Source organism: Oncorhynchus keta, chromosome 10 (assembly GCF_023373465.1).
Source record: "Oncorhynchus keta strain PuntledgeMale-10-30-2019 chromosome 10, Oket_V2, whole genome shotgun sequence".
NCBI lineage: Eukaryota > Metazoa > Chordata > Actinopteri > Salmoniformes > Salmonidae > Oncorhynchus > Oncorhynchus keta.
Window position 1 is genome coordinate 13,964,325 of NC_068430.1, and position 21,573 is coordinate 13,985,897.

The 21,573-nt window shown below is 44.2% G+C and overlaps 1 protein-coding gene across 3 annotated transcripts; it reads left to right on the forward strand.

Annotated features, from left to right (window-relative positions):
- Positions 1-1,882: 1,882 nt before the first annotated feature.
- On the forward strand, positions 1,883-20,729 carry LOC118388247 (sodium-coupled monocarboxylate transporter 1-like). Of its 3 annotated transcripts, none has more exons than XM_035777103.2 (15): positions 1,887-2,995; positions 4,026-4,091; positions 4,348-4,399; positions 5,464-5,531; positions 11,332-11,486; positions 11,587-11,727; positions 11,835-11,964; positions 12,165-12,253; positions 12,574-12,686; positions 12,878-12,945; positions 13,041-13,127; positions 13,349-13,542; positions 18,512-18,621; positions 19,846-19,931; positions 20,077-20,729. In XM_035777103.2, exons 1-15 carry the CDS (start codon positions 2,639-2,641, stop codon positions 20,200-20,202), a joined length of 1,842 nt encoding a protein of 613 aa, XP_035632996.1. In that variant the 5' UTR covers positions 1,887-2,638; the 3' UTR covers positions 20,203-20,729. The 3 variants fall into 3 exon arrangements, with proteins under 3 accessions (XP_035632997.1, XP_035632996.1, XP_052382492.1); XM_052526532.1 differs by lacking the exon at positions 1,887-2,995 and adding an exon at positions 3,034-3,054; XM_035777104.2 differs by lacking the exon at positions 18,512-18,621 and having other exon boundaries at positions 1,883-2,995; positions 20,077-20,226.
- Positions 20,730-21,573: the final 844 nt, after the last annotated feature.

Sequence of the window (21,573 nt, forward strand, 5' to 3'; positions counted from 1 at the left end):
CCTAAGATTAGTAGGCCTACTAAGTTGAGTTAAAATGGTAGCGTTTCGTTTGTAAAGTTCTATGAACTGTGATGATATGTTATGAAGTCTAGTGTAGACTCAAATTTAGCAGGTTTTCATAATGAATCTTGTTCTGGAGGAAGCTCTGCATTGTGGTCACTAGCTGGTACAGCCACAAAGTCATAAAATCTGAATTGAAACCTAACCTTAACCACACTGCCAGAGCCATGTCCCAGTGAGACACATGTGCCAGCCCACGTAGAAACTGAAAAGTCAGCCTTTTTTGGTAAAATAGTGTTGTAAATCCTGTATTGACTTGTGCCTACTTTGTCTACATGATGCTTGAATGGTGTATATAGACCATGTAGAGCTATCACAGCCTGACTGGGAGCACAAAGGCAACGTGACATTCAACCAATTGAAACACTATAAGACTAGTGGCAATTAAACAATAAATGGAACAAATTGTTCAGTGTTCCTCAAGAGTAGGCTCAAAGCCAATGAATGTTCTGTTCCTAACTTAATCTGAACACCTGGTCATGACTGATTAAAGTAAATCTTGTAGCCAGAAGTACCCACTGGGCAAAAACCGGTTGAATCAATGTTGTTTACACCTCATTTGACCAAATCAATGTGGAAAACTATGAATTTTGTATTTTTTTCAAACTATCTTTATCCTAAATCCAACGACAGGGTGACATTTTTGGTTGATTTCACATTGAATTCACATTAGTTGACAACTCAACCAAATGTAAATCAAAACGACACTATCTAGAACCTAAAAGGGTTATTCGGAGGAGAACCTTTTGGAGAACCCTTTTTGTTTCCAGGTAGAACTCTTTTGGTTCAAGGTAGAACCCTTTTCACAGAGGGTTCTACATGGAACCCAAAATGGTTCTTCCTGGAACAAAAATAGTTCTCCTATGGTGACAGCCGAAGAGAAAAACGTTCCAAAAGGGTTCTAAGAGAGTTGAAGTTGAACTGACGTCTGCCCAGCGGGTAGCTTTCAGATGTCAAGTCTCCCTGTTCTATCAGGCTTATTTTCATCTAAAATCTTTCATATTATACCAAGTCTTCTTGTCTGTCTCAATGTCCAAATGCCATGTTGGCTTTCTCCTTGTTTTCTTTTTACACAATCTTAAATAAACGTAACCCAACTGTAAAATCTACATGCTTGATTGGCATGCAGTAAACCCTCTATGCTGCCTTCCAGAACATGTAATAATCTACTGCATCGATGGGAACAGATATCCACCCGTCCAACAGTTTGACACCAATCCTGGATGGTCCCTCATCTCCAAGTGTTTTCATTTGCAGTTAATGATTGTAGAGAGGATTATCCCTCTCTCTCATATTTGTGTAAGGTTATAACTGAGAGGACTTTATTTTTATGGTGCCCTATCCAACATTTCACACTAAAACAAATGTTACTGAAATGAATGCAATCTGTGGATAGGAGCATTACAGTTTGGGTCCTTGAGTGATTCAGTATCCATATGTTCCTAAAAACTGGACATTATCTTCTCTTTCTACAAGTGCTTATATCTATATGTACTATAATTGTTTTTCCAACCTACTGACTCGTGCAATGGAAGGGAATGACTTATTTATGGCTGATCTATGACTATGTTTTATGGCTGATTTATGACTGCATTATTTTTCTCAAAGATGACTTTGCTTCTCTGGAACGTCTAATCAGTCAAATGTTGAGCAATCCGAACTTGGAGTCCATAAGTACTGGAGGATTTCTTGTTGCAGAACCCTTTTCATGCTTTTGAAAGTCACAACTGTGTCAGGCAGACCATACATGGTGTTCTACCACTAGAACTATACCAACCGTTCTATTTAATGGTAGATCGGAAGGCGGGCCAAACACACTTCATCAAGTCAGATATAATGATCATTCCGTTTTAGAATCTTGGTAGGCAGTGCAGTGAATTCTGTATATTATGTCCTTGGGTGATGATTAACTAAAGGTGTGTTTATGGTTAGCCGACACCAAGAGTGTGTTCTTCCATGCTTTTGTTAGGATAAGGGGACCACACAAGGAAGTCTTGCTAAACAGGAGGATGCATTTCTAGTAATTCTCAACTTTATTCAAACTCAACAAGTACGGAAGACTCAACAAATAGGAATATTGGACATTTGTTATTGGAATTCTCAGACGTTTGTATAAGGATGTTTCCTTCAATTGTGGATGTCTATTGTAAGTGTCAAAGAACTGCGATAATCCAAACATGTTATCTGCATTAATACATTTCTGAGGTGCTTATCTAGTTGACTGAGAATTTATTTGCTATTGTTTTGTTTCTTGGAATACTGAAAAAAGGTTGGACTCAATTTGAACAAAATTGATTTATTTTGACATTCTTGATCAAATCAAACATTCCTTTTCTACTTAGTGAAAGTTCAATATCAATGCTACACCTGTTCTGTAATTCACATACCATTTATCTGATTAAATTGTAAATAGGAAAAATAGTGTGCATTGGAAAGAAAGGAAATTAAACATTAGCAACATTGCCTAACATTCAACCTGTAAGATCTAAGTGGCGACCAGTGGGTGAAAGTGGTTAGATAGTGAAGATTAGATAAGTGTTGGTCTCTGCCGGAGGGATCTCTTCTGTACTCATTAACCATGACGACGGGTACAGGGGGCCCAGTGGCCTCGTTCTCTGTGTGGGACTATGTGGTGTTTGTGGGGACAGTACTGGGGGCGGCCGGCATCGGCCTGTTCCAAGCCATCCGGGGCCGCAAGAACACCAGCAGCGATGAGTTTCTTCTGGGGGGCCGTCAGATGACAGCGGTGCCCGTCGCCATGTCCCTCACTGCCAGCTTCATGTCTGGCATCACCGTGATCGGCACTCCAGCAGAGGCCTATCGGTTTGGGGCGGCCTTCTGGATATTTGGCATCTCCTATGCCATCATGTCCATCATCACCGCTGAAATCTTCGTCCCTCTCTTCTACCGCCTGGGCATCACCAGCACCTACGAGGTACTGTAAGATATACCAGGCTGGGTCAGACCCGCCTGGGCATCACCAGCACCTACGAGGTACTGTAAGATATACCAGGCTGGGTCAGACTCACCTGGGTCAAATACATCCACAGTATGTCAAATACATTACAACATTTTAGGTGCAAATAGCTTGATGATTCCTATCGGTCAAACAGCAAGTGCAAGCAAGGTGGATTGAGATAAAGTTATAGGGGTATGAATTAAGATGATAGCTAGGGGGGTGAAGATGAGAGGGTTTGCTCTAAAATGTCCAGCAGTTGTATTTTTTTGTTAATTGTCTTTTTTTTAACCCCTTTTTCGCCCCATTTGGTAGTTACGTAGTAACTGTAGTAATGCAGCCTTAGACCGCTGCGCCAGCAGTTGTAATGTAACTAATAATTAATCAGTGATCCGTGAAAACAATCTAATCCAGGAGGGGTGCCAAGATGTTACATCTGTTACATTCAGCATCTGGGGACTTTACCTCCTAAAAATATGTGACTAGTTGATATAAAAGTAATTACAGGTATTTCATTAGTTTTGTGCACCAAGCAACCATTTTGCAGGTTGGCATTTATTGGGATGAGTCATGTACTGGAGGCAGTTCTGCAGGGTAATCACTGGCTGGCATTGACACAAAGTCATAAAATCTGATTTTAAACCTAAAAATAACCTTTACCACACTGCTAACCTTATGCCTAATGCTAACCTTAAATTAAGATTTTTTAAAAAGCAAATGTTTGTTTTCACAATTTTTTACAATAGATATAGCCAATTTTGGCTGCAGCTGGTACATCCAGTGGTTATCGCTCAGATCTGCCTCCAGGACTAGATTCATCCCAATAAACATCAACCCGCAACCATTTATGTCTTGAACAAAAGAGATGTAGACCTGCAGATAGACAGACTACTGAAAAGTCTATAAATCTTTCTTCATCATCACTTCCTGACTAGGAAAAAATATTTACAAGTGTAAAAAGCCAATGAAATCAGGCCAGGTTTGACTGAAATGTTTATTTTCTCTCTAGTATCTGGAGATGCGTTTCAACAAGTTGATTCGGGTGATCGGGACCACCATGTACATCATACAAACGGTAAATATTCAGTTAACATCATGAAAATGGGGCAAAAGGGTAGATCTTAATGAAGCTAATGTTTTCCAACGGATATGGTGGAAACAAAAATCTCAATAATGCATTAACTACAGAAAATGGCAACATTTGTCCTTGTCCTTTTTTCCATTGCCTGATTTCAGGAAGCCATCTGGGCATCTAAGGTAAACATTCCGCTTTATCAATGTGCATCAAGCATATGTTTACATCCATCAACTAATGGCGGATTTTGTTTCAGGCCCTGTACACTGGTATGGTCATCTATGCCCCAGCTCTTGCTCTCAATCAAAGTAAGTCATATGCAAAGTATCTCTGTAATGTCCTTTAATGAATCAAAATAATATTATTATCTGACTGTTGACAGAAGGTCAATCTCTGGACCAAACTGATGATAAATCTATAGCTAATTAAATTGGTCTGTGACCTGCCAATAAAGGTATTGTCTCGTTGCTTACCAATTGATGCAGCACGAAAGAGGATATGCAGATGTCGTTAGGCTAAGTGATAATATCACAGGGAATTCATATGTATCTATACTGAACAAAAATATAAACGCAACATGCAACAATTTCAAAGATTTTACTGAGTTACAGTTCATAAGGTAAACAGTCAATTGAAATAAATTCATTAGGCCCTAATCTATTGATGTGGACATGACTGAGAATACTGATATGCATCTGTTCATCACAGATACCTTAAAAAGAATGGGCCTCCCATCGATAAATTGCAATTTTGTTCGTTGTCCGTAGCTTATGACTGCCCATACCATAACCCCACCACCATGGGGCACACTGTTCATGATGTTGACAATAGTGAACTGCTCGCCCACATAACGCAACACACGTGGTCTGTGGTTGTGAGGCTGGTTGGATGTAAAGCCAAATTCCCTAAAATTATGTTGAAGGCAGTTTATGGTAGAGAAATTACAATTAAATAATCTGGCAACAGCTCTGGTGGACATTCCTGCAGCCACCATACCAATTGTACACTCCCTGATCTGTGGCATTGTGTTGTTTGACAAAACTGCACATGGAGTGGCCTCTTATTGTCCAGAGCACAAGGTGTACCTGTATAAGGAACATGCTGTTTAATCAGCTTCTTGATATGCTACACCTGTCAGGTCGATGGATTATCTTGGCAAAGAAGAAATGCTCACTAACAGGGATGGAAACAAATTTGTGGAGCGCTTTTCGAGCATATTGAACATTTTTGGGAGCTTTTATTTCAGCTCATGAAAGATCTGACCAAGACTTTACATGTTGCGTTTATCTATTTGTTTCAGGTCATGGAAACAGTATTATTAGTATTATTTGGAAAAGCTGTGTAAATAGGTCTGTACTTGTGTGTGTTTCAGTCACAGGGCTGAACCTCTGGGGAGTGCTGGTGGCCACTGGGGTGGTGTGCATCATCTACTGCACCCTGGTCAGTGGTTCATCAGATCTCACTCACCAATCAGCAATCAACTCCTTCACGCTATGACAATACATATTTTAATATTGAATATTTATTAGGATCCCAATTAGCTGACACAATAATGTCAGCTAATCTTCCTCGGGTCAACACAGAGCTTAAAATATATTACAAACAATTGCATTTACAATAAGAATTTAACATTTAACAAGTAGACATTAAATCAAATCAAATCAAATGTATTTATATAGCCCTTCGTACATCAGCTGATATCTCAAAGTGCTGTACAGAAACCCAGCCTAAAACCCCAAACAGCAAGAAATGCAGGTGTTGAAGCACGTTGGCTAGGAAAAACTCCCCAGAAAGGCCAAAACCTAGGAAGAAACCTAGAGAGGAACCAGGCTATGAGGGGTGGCCAGTCCTCTTCTGGCTGTGCCGGGTGGAGATTATAACAGAACATGGCCAAGATGTTCAAATGTTCATAAATGACCAGCATGGTCAAATAATAGGTCTGGGACAGATAGCACGTCTGGTGAACAGGTCAGGATTCCATAGCCGCAGGCAGAACAGTTGAAACTGGAGCAGCAGCACGGCCAGGCGGACTGGGGACAGCAAGGAGTCATCATGCCAGGTAGTCCTGAGGCATGGTCCTAGGGTCCTCTGAGAGAGAGAGAAAGAAAGAGAGAAAGAGAGAGAGAATTAAAGAGAGCATACTTAAATTCACACAGGACACCGGATAAGACAGGAGAAGTACTCCAGATATAACAAACTGACTCTATCCCCCCGACACGACACAACTACTGCAGCATAAATACTGTAGGCTGAGACAGGAGGGGTCAGGAGACACTGTGGCCACATCCGATGATACCCCCGGACGGGCCAAACAGGAAGGATATAACCCCACCCACTTTGCCAAAGCACAGCCACCACACCACTAGAGGGATATCTTCAACCACCAACTTACCATCCTGAGACAAGGCCGAGTATAGCCCACAAAGATCTCCGCCACGGCACAACCCAAGGTTGTCAAATTGTATTATCACATGCGCCGAATACAACCTTATGCTTACTTAGAAGCCCTGGATCTGTTTGGAGTGGGTCTAGGGTGTTGATGTGAGCCATGACCAGCCTTTCAAAGCACTTCATGGCTACCAACGTGAGTGCTATGGGGCAGTAATCATTTAGGCATGTTAGCTTCTCTATCTTGTGAACAGGGACTATGGTGGTCTGTAGATGTTACAGACTCTGTCAGGGAGAGGTTGAAAATGTCAGTGAAGACACTTGCCAGTTGGTCCGCGATTGCTTTGAGTACACGTCCTGGTAATCCGTCTGGCCCCATGGCTTTGTGAATGTTGACCTGTTTAAAGATCTTACTCACATTGTCTACGGAGAGCGTGATCACACAGTCGTCCGGAACAGCTGGTGCTCTCTTACATGCTTCAGTGTTGCATGCCTCGATGCGAGCATACAAGGCATTTATCTCATCTGGTAGGCTCGCATCACTGGGCAGCTCACGTCTGGGTTTCCCTTTGTAGTCTGTAATAGTTTGCAAGCCTCGACACATCCTACTAGCGTCAGAGCCGGTGTAGTAGGATTCAATCTTTGTCCTGAATTGACACTTTGTCTGTTTGATTTTTCGTGTGAGGACATAGCAGGATTTCTTATAAGTGTCCGGATTAGTGTCCCGCTCCTTGAAAGTAGCAGCTCTAGCCTTTAGCTTTGTGCAAATGTTGTCTGTAATCCATGGCTTCTGGTTGGGATATGTACGTAGGGTCACTGTGGGGTCGACGTTGTCAATGCACTTCTTGATGAACCTGAGGTGGTATACTCCTCAATGTCATTGGATGAATCCTGGAACATTTACCAGTCTATGCTATCACATGTGACATGCTGGTAAAAATGAGGTAAAACTGATTTTAGTTTGCATGCATTAAAGTCCCCTGCCATGAGGAGCGCCACTTCTGGATGAGCATTTTCTTGTTTGCTTATGGCCTTATACGGATCGTGGTCTTAGTGCCAGCATTGGTTTGTGGTAAATAGACGTCTATGAATAATATAGATGATAACGCTCTTGGTAGATAGTGTGGTTTACAGTTTATCATGAGATACTCTACCTCAGGCGTACAATTACTAGAGACTTCTTTAATATTAGAAATCGCGCACCAGCAGTTATTGTCAAATAGACACACACCCCCGCCCCATGTCTTACCAGACATATATGCTCTGTCCTGCTGATGCAAGATGTAATGATTCATAGGTGTTCATAATAATGAGTGTCAGCTGTGCATAATGATGAATCCCAGGACCAGTGGTTAGTACTCTGGTGACATCATACGCCGGAGGAAATCCGAGCAAGGGTAGCATTCCAGAGGGACATCAGAGACTGTAACGTTCTCTGCTTCACGGAAACATGGCTCACTGGAGAGACGCAATCCGGGGCGGTGCAGCCAACGGGTTTCTCCACGCATTGCGCCGACAGAAACAAACATCTTTCTGGTAAGAAGAGTGGCGGGGGCGTATGCCTCATGACTAACGAGACATGGTGTGATGAAAGAAACATACAGGAACTCAAATCCTTCTGTTCACCTGATTTAGAATTCCTCACAATCAAATGTAGACCGCATTATCTACCAAGAGAATTCTTTTCGATTATAATCACAGCCGTATATATCCCCCCCCAAGCAGACACATCGATGGCTCTGAACAAACTTTATTTAACTCTTTGCAAACTGGAAACCATTTATCCGGAGGCTGCATTTATTGTATCTGGGGATTTTAACAAAGCTAATCTGAAAACAAGACTCCCTAAATTTTATCAGCATATCGATTGCGCAACCAGGGGTGGTAAAACCTTGGATCATTGTTACTCTAACTTCCGCGACGCATATAAGGCCCTGCCCCGCCCCCCTTTCGGAAAAGCTGACCACGACTCCATTTTGTTGATCCCTGCCTACAGACAGAAACTTAAACAAGAGGCTCCCACGCTGAGGTCTGTCCAACGCTAGTCCGACGAAGCTGACTCCACACTCCAAGACTGCTTCCATCACGTGGACTGGGACATGTTTCGTATTGCATCAGATACAAATATTGACGAATATGCTGATTCGGTGTGCGAGATCACGTTCCCATAGCAACGATAAAAACATTCCCTAACCAGAAACCGTGGATTGATGGCAGCATTCGCGTGAAACTGAAAGCGCAAACCACTGCTTTTAATCAGGGCAAGGTGTCTGGTAACATGACCGAATATAAACAATGCAGCTATTCCCTCCGCAAGGCTATTAAACAAGCTAAGCGTCAGTACAGAGACAAAGTAGAATCTCAATTCAACGGCTCAGACACAAGAGCCTTGTGGCAGGGTCTACAGTCAATCACAGACTACAAGAAGAAACCCAGCCCAGTCACGGACCAGGATGTCTTGCTCCCAGGCAGACTAAATAACTTTTTTGCCCGCTTTGAGGACAATACAGTGCCACTGACACGGCCTGCAACGAAAACATGCGGTCTCTCCTTCACTGCAGCCGAGGTGAGTAAGACATTTAAACGTGTTAACCCTCGCAAGGCTGCAGGCCCAGACGGCATCCCCAGCCGCGCCCTCAGAGCATGCGCAGACCAGCTGGCCGGTGTGTTTATGGACATATTCAATCAATCCCTATCCGTCTGCTGTTCCCACATGCTTCAAGAGGGCCACCATTGTTCCTGTTCCCAAGAAAGCTAAGGTAACTGAGCTAAACGACTACACTCACTTCCGTCATCATGAAGTGCTTTGAGAGACTAGTCAAGGACCATATCACCTTCACCCTACCTGACACCCTAGACCCACTCCAATTTGCTTACCGCCCAAATAGGTCCACAGACGATGCAATCTCAACCACACTGCACACTGCCCTAACCCACCTGGACAAGAGGAATACCTACATGAGAATGCTGTTCATCGACTACAGCTCGGCATTCAACACCATAGTACCCTCAAAGCTCGTCATCAAGCTCGAGACCCTGGGTCTCGACCCCGCCCTGTGCAACCGGGTACTGGACTTCCTGACAGGCCGCCCCCAGGTGGTGAGGGTAGGCAACAACATCTCCTCCCTGCTGATCCTCAACACAGGGCCCCCACAAGGGTGCGTTCTGAGCCCTCTCCTGTACTCCCTGTTCACCCACGACTGCGTGGCCACGCACGCCTCCAACTCAATCATCAAGTTTGCGGACGACACAACAGTGGTAGGCTTGATTACCAACAACGACGAGACGGCCTACAGGGAGGAGGTGAGGGCCCTCGGAGTGTGGTGTCAGGAAAATAACCTCACACTCAACGTCAACAAAACTAAGGAGATGATTGTGGACTTCAGGAAACAGCAGAGGGAACACCCCCTATCCACATCGATGGAACAGTAGTGGAGAGGGTAGCAAGTTTTAAGTTCCTCGGCATACACATCACAGACAAACTGAATTGGTCCACTCACACTGACAGCGTTGTGAAGAAGGCGCAGCAGCGCCTCTTCAACCTCAGGAGGCTGAAGAAATTCGGCTTGTCACCAAAAGCACTCACAAACTTCTACAGATGCACAATCGAGAGCATCCTGGCGGGCTTTATCACCGCCTGGTACGGCAACTGCTCCGCCCTCAACCGTAAGGCTCTCCAGAGGGTAGTGAGGTCTGCACAACGCATCACCGGGGGCAAACCTACACCACCCGATGTCACAGGAAGGCCATAAAGATCATCAAGGACATCAACCACCCGAGCCACTGCCTGTTCACCCCGCTATCATCCAGAAAGCGAGGTCAGTACAGGTGCATCAAAGCTGGGACCGAGAGACTGAAAAACAGCTTCTATCTCAAGGCCATCAGACTGTTAAACAGCCACCACTAACATTGAGTGGCTGCTGCCAACACACTGACATTGACACTGACCCAGCCACTTTAATAATGGGAATTGATGGGAAATTATGTAAATATATCACTAGCCACTTTAAACAATGCTACCTTATATAATGTTACTTACCCTACATTATTCATCTCATATGCATACGTATATACTGTACTCTATATCATCGACTGCATCCTTATGTAATACAGGTATCACTAGCCACTTTAACTATGCCACTTTGTTTACTTTGTCTACATACTCATCTCATATGTATATACTGTACTCGATACCATCTACTGTATGCTGCCCTGTACCATCACTCATTCATATATCCTTATGTACATATTCTTTATCCCCTTACACTGTGTATAAGACAATAGTTTTGGAATTGTTAGTTAGATTGTTAGTTAGATTACTTGTTGGTTATCACTGCATTGTCGGAACTAGAAGCACAAGCATTTCGCTACACTCACATTGACATCTGCTAACCATGTGTATGTGACAAATAACATTTGATTTGATTTGCTTTGATTTGGTTTTCCAATGACTGCACATTGGCCAATAATTTGGAGGGTAGTGGTGGTAGCGGTGGTTTACCTACTCGACGGCTAATTCTTACACAGCACCCCGCCCTCCTCCCCCCATTTTCTCTGTCTTTACTTCACGCAGATGACAGGGATTTGGGCCTTGTCTCAACAAAGCAGTATATCCTTCGCTTCGGACTCATTACAGAAAGAATCTTTGTCCAGGGCCAGATGTTTTTCCTGAACCCATGTTCATGTTCATGCAGGGAAAGGGGTCCAGTTTTTTTAGGGTCCAGTTTTTTCCTGGTCAGGTCACAGGGTCAGGGAACACACTTAAACCTACACATGAACAAACCTCTTTGGTGCACATGAGGTTGCAGCATACCTTCCTTCCCCTGACTCCATGTTGCATTGTGGTTCTCAGGGAGGTCTGAAGGCGGTCATATGGACAGACGTGTTCCAGATGGTGATCATGTTAGCAGGCTTCGTGGCCGTCATTGCCAGGGGGGCTGTCATCCAGGGAGGTCTGGGGAAGATCTGGGATGACTGTTACCAAGGAGGCAGGCTCAACCTTTTTGAGTAAGTAAAATGTCCACACGTCATGCAGGGATTAATTACCACCACAGTATGACTCCCTATAGTTAGCTGAGAATTTTCACTTTAATACCTTATAATGCAGTTTTGATCCAGACCCTTTGAAGCGTCACACATTCTGGACGATCGTGGTTGGTGGCAGTGTGATGTGGGTGTCCATCTACTCCATCAATCAGTCACAGGTGCAGCGTTACATCTCCTGCAAAACCCTAACTCAAGCCAAACTGTGAGTGGCACTCCTACCTTCCACAGTCATAACATACAGGAAAAGCTGTGAATGAAGAATAGCAATATGAGTGTTTGTTCCATGTTGGCTTTTTTTTAAACCCTCAGGTCACTGTATGTGAATATGATTGGCCTCTGGGTGACTGTGAGCTTAGCAGTGTTCTCCGGCCTCACCATGTACTCCATTTACAAGAACTGTGATCCACTCACCAATGGTGATGTAGGGGCACTTGATCAGGTCAGTAAATGTAACACAGCAATGGCTCTTACACAGGCATGGACAGTGCTGCACTATGGCAGTGTTATTGAATGCTAGTGGGTGAGTGCTTATATTTGTCCTATTTCACACATGTACACGTGTGTATTAATATGTATGTGTGAATTGGACAGGACTGTGTGTGTGATTAATAGTGTGTGTTGTGTGTGTGTGTAAACAAGCTGCTTCCATACCTGGTAATGGACATCCTGGCAGCCTATCCTGGAGTCCCTGGGTTGTTTGTTGCGGCAGCATACAGTGGTACACTGAGGTGAGTATTCTCCAGGGGAACCAAAATAGACAAGGTCCGCTGACACAAATCTTCCAGGTGGCAAAGATCTGGATAGATATAGTCACTTATCAGCATAGTAACAAACCCCTACCTCGCAACCCCTCCCCGTTCTGGATCCGGAACCAGACCGCGGTCCGCCTATTGTGTGTAGCAGGTATACACTAACAAATGCATGCAATCTTCCACTACTTTTACAACTAACCTACCAATGAATGTGTTTAACCATGAGTTCCCTGGAGACAAAGGGCAATTCCTCCTCTTTCTCTTTGCCTCATCTATTGTCATTGCGTCTGTTTCAGTACTGTGTCCTCCAGCATCAATGCGCTGGTGGCTGTCACTGTGGAGGACTTCATCAGGCCAATGTACAAAAACCTGACAGATAAACAGGTGACCTGGATGAACATGGGCCTCAGTGAGTTTCACACAAAACACTGTGTATATGTGGGTTCATTCAAATAGTAATGTCACACAAATAAAGGTCAGTTTGACATTTGCCGAGGTATGTACATTCAATACTTTGCATGGAAAAATACTTTGCATTGAAATATATTTACAATCATGAAATGTGTATGGAATATTTAATTACCTTGGCACCTATTCCAGGTGTTTTCTTCGGATTTTTGTGCATTGGGATGGCTGCAATAGCTTCACTGATGGGGAGCATTCTGCAGGTAGGAAAACTAGAATCAGAAGTGACTCCGTATCGCCACCTGCTGTCTCGTAGTTGTCACTTCTACTTTATGTCTCTAACGTTTTCTCTTTTCAGGCAGCCCTGTCCATATTTGGAATGATCAGTGGCCCTCTTCTTGGGCTTTATCTCTTAGGCATGTTCTGGCGCACAGCAAACTCAACAGTAGGTATCCCACATCTTATTCATATCACTTTCATTATTCATACTTAAAGAATGATTTACTAATTTACTCAAAGATATATTACTAACCAGTAACACTATAAATGTTCTGACATGCAAAGATTTTGGTTGTTGAATACAAAACAACGCTAGACAATATAATTACATAGAAATGTAATGTATCTTTATGGGTGAGACTGAGACGGCTTCCTTGTGCATTGCAGGGGGGACTCACAGGGCTGATTGTGGGACTTATTATTACCCTGTGGGTGGGGATTGGAGCACAGATATACCCACCCTTAGCTGATAAAACCAATCCCCTGCCAATCAGTGTGGCAGGCTGTAACCGCACACAGGACCTGAACTACACCACCCTGGCCCCATGGACCATTGCAGTAACAATGACCCCTCTGCCTGAGTGAGTTACTCACGGTCACTCTATAATCACTGTCTTCAAAGTCACCCTATTCCACATATAGTGCACAATTTTATTCAAGAGTCCTATGTTGCTTATAGCTAACTATGAACCAGCCTGATCTTGTGAGCTCACATTCTGTTTCACTGAATGAAAACGTCAATGCTGTGACGATTGTTGTTGGTGGAATTAGCCGAAGATGCAGCGTGAGGTAGGTTACTCATATTCTTTAATGATAACCAGGAAAAACAAGAAAGAGAAAACCAACGAAACGTACAGCCTTGTAGGGCTCAACAGCAACAATACAAGAACAAGATCCTATAAAATAGGTGGAGAAAAAGGCTACCTAAGTATGATTCCCAATCAGAGACAACGATAGACAGCTGTCTTATTGGGAACCAAACACAAAGAAATACAACACATAGAATGCCCACCCAAATCACACCCTGACCAAACCAAATAGAGACATAAAAAGACTCTCTAAGGTCAGGGCGTGACAGTACCCCCCCAAAGTTGCGGACTCCGGCCGCAAAACCTGAACCTATAGGGGAGGGTCCGGGTGGGCATCTATCCTCGGTGGTGGCTCTGGTGCGGGGATCCTCGTCACCAACCCCGGACTGGCGACCCTCTTTGCAGACCCCGGACTGGGGACCCTCGTGGTAGGCCCCGGACTGGGGACCCTCGTGGTAGGCCCCGGGCTGGGGACCCTCGCTGCAGGCCCCAGACTGTTGACACTCGCTGCAGGCCCCGGACTGGGGACCCTCGTTGGAGGCTTCGTGCCATGGATCCTCACTGCAGGCTCCGGGCCATGGATCATCACTGGTGGCTCCAGGCCATGGATCATCACTGGAGGCTCCGGGCCATGGATCATCACTGGAGGCTCCGTACCATGGATCATCACTGGAGGCTCCGGGCCATGGATCATCACTGGAGGCTACGGGCCAAGGATCATCACTGGAGGCTCCGGGCCATAGATTATCACTGGAGGCTCCGGGCCATAGATCATCACTGGAGGCTCCGGGCCATAGATCATCACTGGAGGCTCCGGGCCATAGATCATCAATGGAGGCTCCGGGCCATAGATCATCACTGGACGCTCCGGGCCATAGATCATCACTGGAGGCTCCGGGCCATAGATCATCACTGGAGGCTTCGTTCGTGGAGTTGGCACAGGATATACTGTGCCGTGGAGACGCACTGGAGGTCTGGAGCGCAGAGCTGGCACAACCCATCCTGGATGGATGCTCACCCTAGCCCAGCAACTGCGTTGCGTTGGCACAGTACGCACTGGGCTGTGAAAGTGCACCGGAGATACAGTGCGCAGAGCCGGCGCAGGATATCCTGGACCGAAGAGACGCACCGGAGGCCAGGAGCGCTGAGCCGGCACAATCAGTCCTGGCTGAAGGCCCACTCAAGCTCGACAAATGTGATATTCTCCAGCCTGCACCCAGGGTCCCTTGCCTTCCAGTATCTCCTCTCATGTCCACTCCTCCAGAAAACGCTGCTTGGTCTTTTTGTGGTGGGATCTTCTGTGACAATCGTCGTTGGTGGAATTAGACCAAGATGCAACGTGAGGTAGGTTACTCATATTCTTTAATGATAACCAGGAAAAACAAGAAAGAGAAAACCAACGAAACGTACAGCCTTGTAGGGCTCAACAGCAACAATACAAGAACAAGATCCTATAACATAGGTGGGAAAAATGGCTACCTAAGTATGATTCCCAATCAGAGACAACAATAGACAGCTGCCTCTTATTGGGAACCACACTCGGCCAAACACAAAGAAATACAACACATAGAATGCCCACCCAAATCACACCCTGACCCATCCAAATAGAGACACAAAAAGGCTCTCTAAGGTCAGGGCGTGACAAATGCAGCGGTCAGTCTGGTTTCACAAGATGGCACCGACAGATAGGGCAGCTTTGCTTCTAGCTACAAAGCAACTTTGTAGTATATATTTTTTTGTTAGTTATTTCTTACATTATTATTCCAGGAAATGTTTTGTGTTATTACATACACCCGGAAATAACTTTTTAATATCAGAGTGGCGGTAACTCAACAGCATTTCGACCGGGAATACGACTTTACCGAATTGGATTCTTTGTTCGTATCACCCAGGGCAAATTAAATGATTCCAGAGGCTGATCCAAAACACAGCCGACGAGAAGAGGTATTCGGAGTGGACTTGTAGTCCGACTCAGGAGGCACACACCATCCACCGCATCCAAGTATATTATTCGCTAATGTTCAGTCTCTGGACAATCAATTAAACGAGCTCAGGGTTCTCAGCTAGCTGGGTTCTCAGTATATAGCATCGACAGGATTAAAGAACTCTCCGGGAAGAAGAAAGGCTGGGGTGTATGTTTCATGATTAACCACGAATGGTGTGATTGTGATAACATACAGAAACTCAAGTCCTTTCGTTCAACCAACCTAGGATACCTCACAATCAAATGCCGACCATATTACCTCCCAAGAGAATTCTCTTCAGTTATAGTCACAGCCGTGTATATTCCCCCTCAAGCTGATACCACGACGGCCCTCAAAGAACGACACTGGACTTTAAGCAAACTGGAAACCACATAACCTGAGGCTGCATTTATTGTAGCTGGGGATTTTAACAAAGCAAATTTGTGGAAAACACTACCAAAGTTCTATCAACACATTGACTGTAGTACTCGCTCTGATAAAACACTCGACCACTGCTACTACAACTTCCGGGATGCCTACGAGACCTCCCCTGCCCTAACTTCTGCAATTCTGACCACGACTCCATTTTTCTCCTCCCTTCCTATCAGCAGAAACTCAAACAGGAAGTATCCGTGCTAAGGATTATTCAATACTGGTCTGACAAATCGGAATCCACGTTTCAAGATTGCTTTGATCACCTGGACTGGGATATGTTCCGGGTAGCCTCTGAGAATAACATTGACGAATATACTGATATGGTGACTTAGTTTATCAGGAGGTAAATAGGAGATATTGTACCCACTGTGACTATTACAACCTACATTAACCGTGCATAGATGGCAGTTAAACTGAAAGCGTTCAGACATGAGACGGCTGTGGCAGGGTCTACAGACAACCACAGACTACAAAGGGAAAACCAGCCACGTCACAGACACCGATGTCTTGCTTCCGGACAATCTAAACACCTTCTTCGCCCGCTTTGAGGATAACACAGTGCCACCGACACGGACTGCTATCAAGGACTGTGGGCTCTCCTTCTCTGTGGCCGAAGTGAGTAAGAGATTTATGTGTTAGCCCTTGCAAGGCTGCTGGCCTAGACCAGCTGGCTTGAGTGTTTGAGGACATATTCAATCTCTCCCTATCCCAGTCTGCTGTCCCCACTTGCTTCAAGATGTCCACCATTGTTCCTGTTCCCAAAAAAGCGAAGGTAACTGAAATAAATGACTTTCTCCCCGTAGCACTCACTTCTCTCATCATGAAGTGCTTTGAGAGGCTAGTTAAGGATCATATCACCTCTACCTTACCTGACATCGTAGACCCACTTCAATTTGCTTATCACCCCAATAGATCCACAGATGATGCAATCGCCATCGCACTGCACACTGCCCTATCCCATCTGGACAAGAGAAATACCTATGAAAGAATGCTGTTCATTGACTATATCTCAGCATTCAACACCATAGTACCCTCCAAGCTCATCATTAAGCTTGGGACCCTGGGTCTGAACCCCACACTCTGCAACTGGGTCCTGGACTTCCTGATGGGCCGCCCACAGGTGGTGAAGGTAGGAAACGACACCTCTTCGCTGATCCTCTACACAGGGGCCTCACACGGGTGCGTGCACAGCATCCTCCTGTATTCCCTGTTCACCCATGACTGCGTAGCCACAATCATCAAGTTTGCAGACGACACAACCATAGTAGGCCTGATTACCAGGAAAATAACCTCTCACTAAAGGTTGACAAAACAAAGGAGCTGATCGTGGACTTCAGGAAAAAGCAGAGAGAGCCACGCCCTTATCCAAATCAACGGGACTGCAGTGGAGCAAGTGAAAAGCTTCAAGTCCCTCGGCGTACACATCACTGACGATCTGAAATGGTCCACCCAACACAGACAGTGTGCAGTGTGGTGAAGACGGCACAACAGTGCCTCTTCATCCTCAGGAGGCTGAAGATATTTTGCATGGCACCTAAAACCCTCACAAACCTGTACAGATACACAATTGAGAGCATCCTGTTCGGCTGTATCACCGCCTGCTATGGCAACTGCACCACCTGAAACCGCAGGGCTCTCCAGAGGGGGGTGCGGTCTTCCCAATGCATCACCGTGGCCTACTAACTACCTATCAACTACCTACCCTCCAGTATACCTACAGCACCCGATGTCACAGGAAGGCCAAAAAGATAATCAAGGACAACAACCACCCAAGCCGCTGCCTGTTAACCCTGCTCTCATCCAGAAGGCGAGTTCAGTACAGATGCATTAAAGCTGGGACCGAGAGACTGAAAAACAGCTTCTATCTCAAAGCCATCAGACTGTTAAATTAGCCATCACTAGGCGTCTTCCACCCGGTTACGTAACCCTGCACCTTAGACGCTGCTGTTCCATATACATAGACTTGAAATCACTGGCCTCTTTAATAATGGAACACTAGTCACTCTAATAATGTTTACATATTTTTGCTTTACTCATCTCATATCTATATACTGTATACTCTATTCTACTGTATTTTAGTCTTTGCCACTCTGACATTGCTCATCCTAATATTTATTTAGTCCTTAATGCCATTCTTTTACTTTTAGATTGTATGTATTGTTGTTAAATATTACTGCACTGTTGGAGCTAGAAACACAAGCATTTTGCTACACCCGCAATAACATCTGCTATACTTGTAAGTGACAAATAAGATTTGATTTGATTTAACAAAGCTAATGTGTTAGCGCAAGGCTACTGTGTTAGTGTGGGCTCAGGTCTGACTCTTCATCTTATTGTTACAGTGACCGTCCGGCTCTGGCAGACTCTTGGTACTCCCTGTCCTACTTGTACTTCTGTCTTCTGGGCACTTTGGTGACTGTGATCGTGGGCTTGGTGGTAAGCGCTATCACAGGTGAGGCTACCTCCTTTAGATCCAACCCTAACAGCATAGTGCATGATACTAAATTTTTTTTTGGACTGCATGACCTGACCAGGACAAACTTTACATTTGACATTTACGTCATTTCAAATCAAATCAAATCTAATTTTATTTGTCACATACACATGGTTAGCAGATGTTAATGCGAGTGTAGCGAAATGCTTGTGCTTCTAGTTCCGACAATGCAGTGATAACCAACAAGTAATCTAACTAACAATTCCAAAACTACTGTCACACAGTGTAAGGGGATAAGGAATATGTACATAAGGATATATGAATGAGTGATGGTACAGAGCAGCATACAGTAGATGGTATCGAGTACAGTATATACATATGAGATGAGTATGTAGACAAGTAAACAAAGTGGCATAGTTAAAGTGGCTAGTGATACATGTATTACATAAGGATGCAGTAGATGATATAGAGTACAGTATATACATATGAGATGAGTATGTAGACAAAGTAAACAAAGTGGCATAGTTAAAGTGGCTAGTGATACATGTATTACATAAGGATGCATTCGATGATGTAGAGTACAGTATATACGTATGCATATGAGATGAATAATGTAGGGTAAGTAACATTATATAAGGTAGCAGTGTTTAAAGTGGCTAGTGATATATTTACATCATTTCCCATCAATTCCCATTATTAAAGTGGCTGGAGTTGGGTCAGTGTCAATGACAGTGTGTTGGCAGCAGCCACTCAATGTTAGTGGTGGCTGTTTAACAGTCTGATGGCCTTGAGATAGAAGCTGTTTTTCAGTCTATCGGGCCCAGCTTTGATGACATGTACTGACCTCGCCTTCTGGATGATAGCGGGGTGAACAGGCAGTGGTTCGGGTGGTTGATGTCCTTGATGATCTTTATGGCCTTCCTGTAACATCGGGTGGTGTAGGTGTCCTGGAGGGCAGGTAGTTTGCCCCCGGTGATGCGTTGTGCAGACCTCACTACCCTCTGGAGAACCTTACGGTTGAGGGAGATTTTTCACCTAGTCAGCTCAGGATTCATACCAGCAAACTTTTGGTTACTGGCCCAAAGCTCTTAACCACTAAGCTCTTAACTCTGGGGCTATTTGTTCCTGGTCAGGTCTGTTAAAGGGAAAATTCCTGGCACTAGGCATAATGACTTTGGCTGGTTCAAATTGATATTTTATGCAGTTAGCTAAACGTGACGTCTCCCTGTGTTGTCTGTCCAGGTGGCTGCAAGCAGGAAAAGCTAAGCTCAGATCTCTTTGTAAGGAGAAGTGATCTATTCTGTGCTGGCTGTGGCAAGGACTCAGAGGTAAAGCTTCTCCCCCCACCCCACTTCACCTCACCTCACCCCACCTCTCTCTCTCTCTCTCTCATACCGTAGGCCTACAGCTGTATTAAATGTTTTGTGCCTGTGTTAACTGGCTCCCGTTGTGGTCTTTGTGTGTCTTCTGCAGGCATCAGAACCTGAGATAAATGAAAAGGCTGTGTCAGAGCTGAATAAGGGATCAAACAACGCTGGATTCCAAGACCCTCAGTTTAACATTGTGGAGAAGGATGTGGAGAAGGTCACTAAAATGTGATGCTGCCACCAAGCTAAATGCACTCTGTCAACTGGAGTTCTGCAAGAGGACAATTTTTCCTCTTACCTTTCCATTCTACTTTTATTGTAATGAAATGCATTACTAAGAGAAGGAACCCCAAGTGTGTAATAATGTAGGTTGATACAGTTGATCAACTAGCTAGCTCATGTATGTTAGGCTAACTAGCTATCTAAATCTTATATTTATCATAGCCAGATTACTTGCCCAGGTGCCTCGACCCCCAGGGGGCCTCCATTGGTTTTGTAGAGTCATTAAGGCCATGGAAGGGTACTGCAATGTAAAGCAATATTTTAATGTATACAGCACATGTTGTAAGGTGGGACTTTTCAACCATGTGTTAAGATAAAACAATATATAATCATGTAAATCTAACTTAATTGTCAGTAGAAATAAGCATATGCAGTTCCTATGTAATCATATTTATTTTGTGTTTACAGCACTTTAGGCTGATATGAGACATTTTGCAGTATGTAATATTAATTTTGTGGATATAAAGATTGTGCTGAAATGCATACCTGTTTGCTTGCTTGATTTATCTGTGATTGTTCTTTTGGGATTTTGTTTTATATTGTCAAGTTTTCATAAACAAGGCAATGAGCTAGACAAGGCAAATGCACACTTATTTCTAGACGGGTTTGGAGGGAAACAGTTATGCAACTGTATCTTGCATGCTTCACATGCATCTTTACAAAGGTGACAATATTAATTGGGTCAACCAACAACTGTATGCTACTAATGCATTTGTTGGCAGCTGACTCGGACATGCAGGTTCAACCTACCATACGCAAACATCCAAGAAACATAGAGAAAAAGAGACATCTTTTCCCTCCTTTCCCAACCACCAGTTATTTCACCAGTTATTTTAAATAATAACTTAACTGCTCTGCAAAAAGTTCTGATTTGCTGACTGTAAGCCTACACAGAGAGCTAAGTTAATCTGACCAATGACCATAGCTGTGTTTGAATACTAACCTCAATAACTGTACTATTTGTGATGTAAATTGAAGCATAGTATGGATATATTTAGTATGCCAAAAGTTTCCGGAAGTTGTACTACATTTGCCAAAAAGTCTAAAAGTAGTTGACAGTAGTGGACAGATTTGAAGAAAATGGCGGAAAATATGGTCACTATGACAGAGCTCCAGGCTTCCTCTGTGGAGATAAATTAACCTTCAAGAAGGACAACCATCTCTGCAGCACTCCACCAATCAGGCCTCCTCAGCTCACCTTGAGCCACTCCTCAGTAAAAGGCACATGACACCCTGCTTGAAGTTAGCCAAAAGGCACTTAAAGGACTCTCAGACCATTAGAAACAAGATTCTCTGGTCTGATGAAAATAACATTGAACTC

Coding starts and splice junctions, on each gene's coding strand:
- LOC118388247 (XM_035777103.2), top strand. CDS start 2,639: ATGACGACGGGTACAGGGGGCCCAGTGGCCTCGTTCTCTGTGTGGGAC. Junction 11,487..11,586: donor GGCAGGCTCAACCTTTTTGA/GTAAGTAAAATG, acceptor CTTATAATGCAG/TTTTGATCCAGACCCTTTGA. Junction 12,254..12,573: donor GCATACAGTGGTACACTGAG/GTGAGTATTCTC, acceptor CGTCTGTTTCAG/TACTGTGTCCTCCAGCATCA.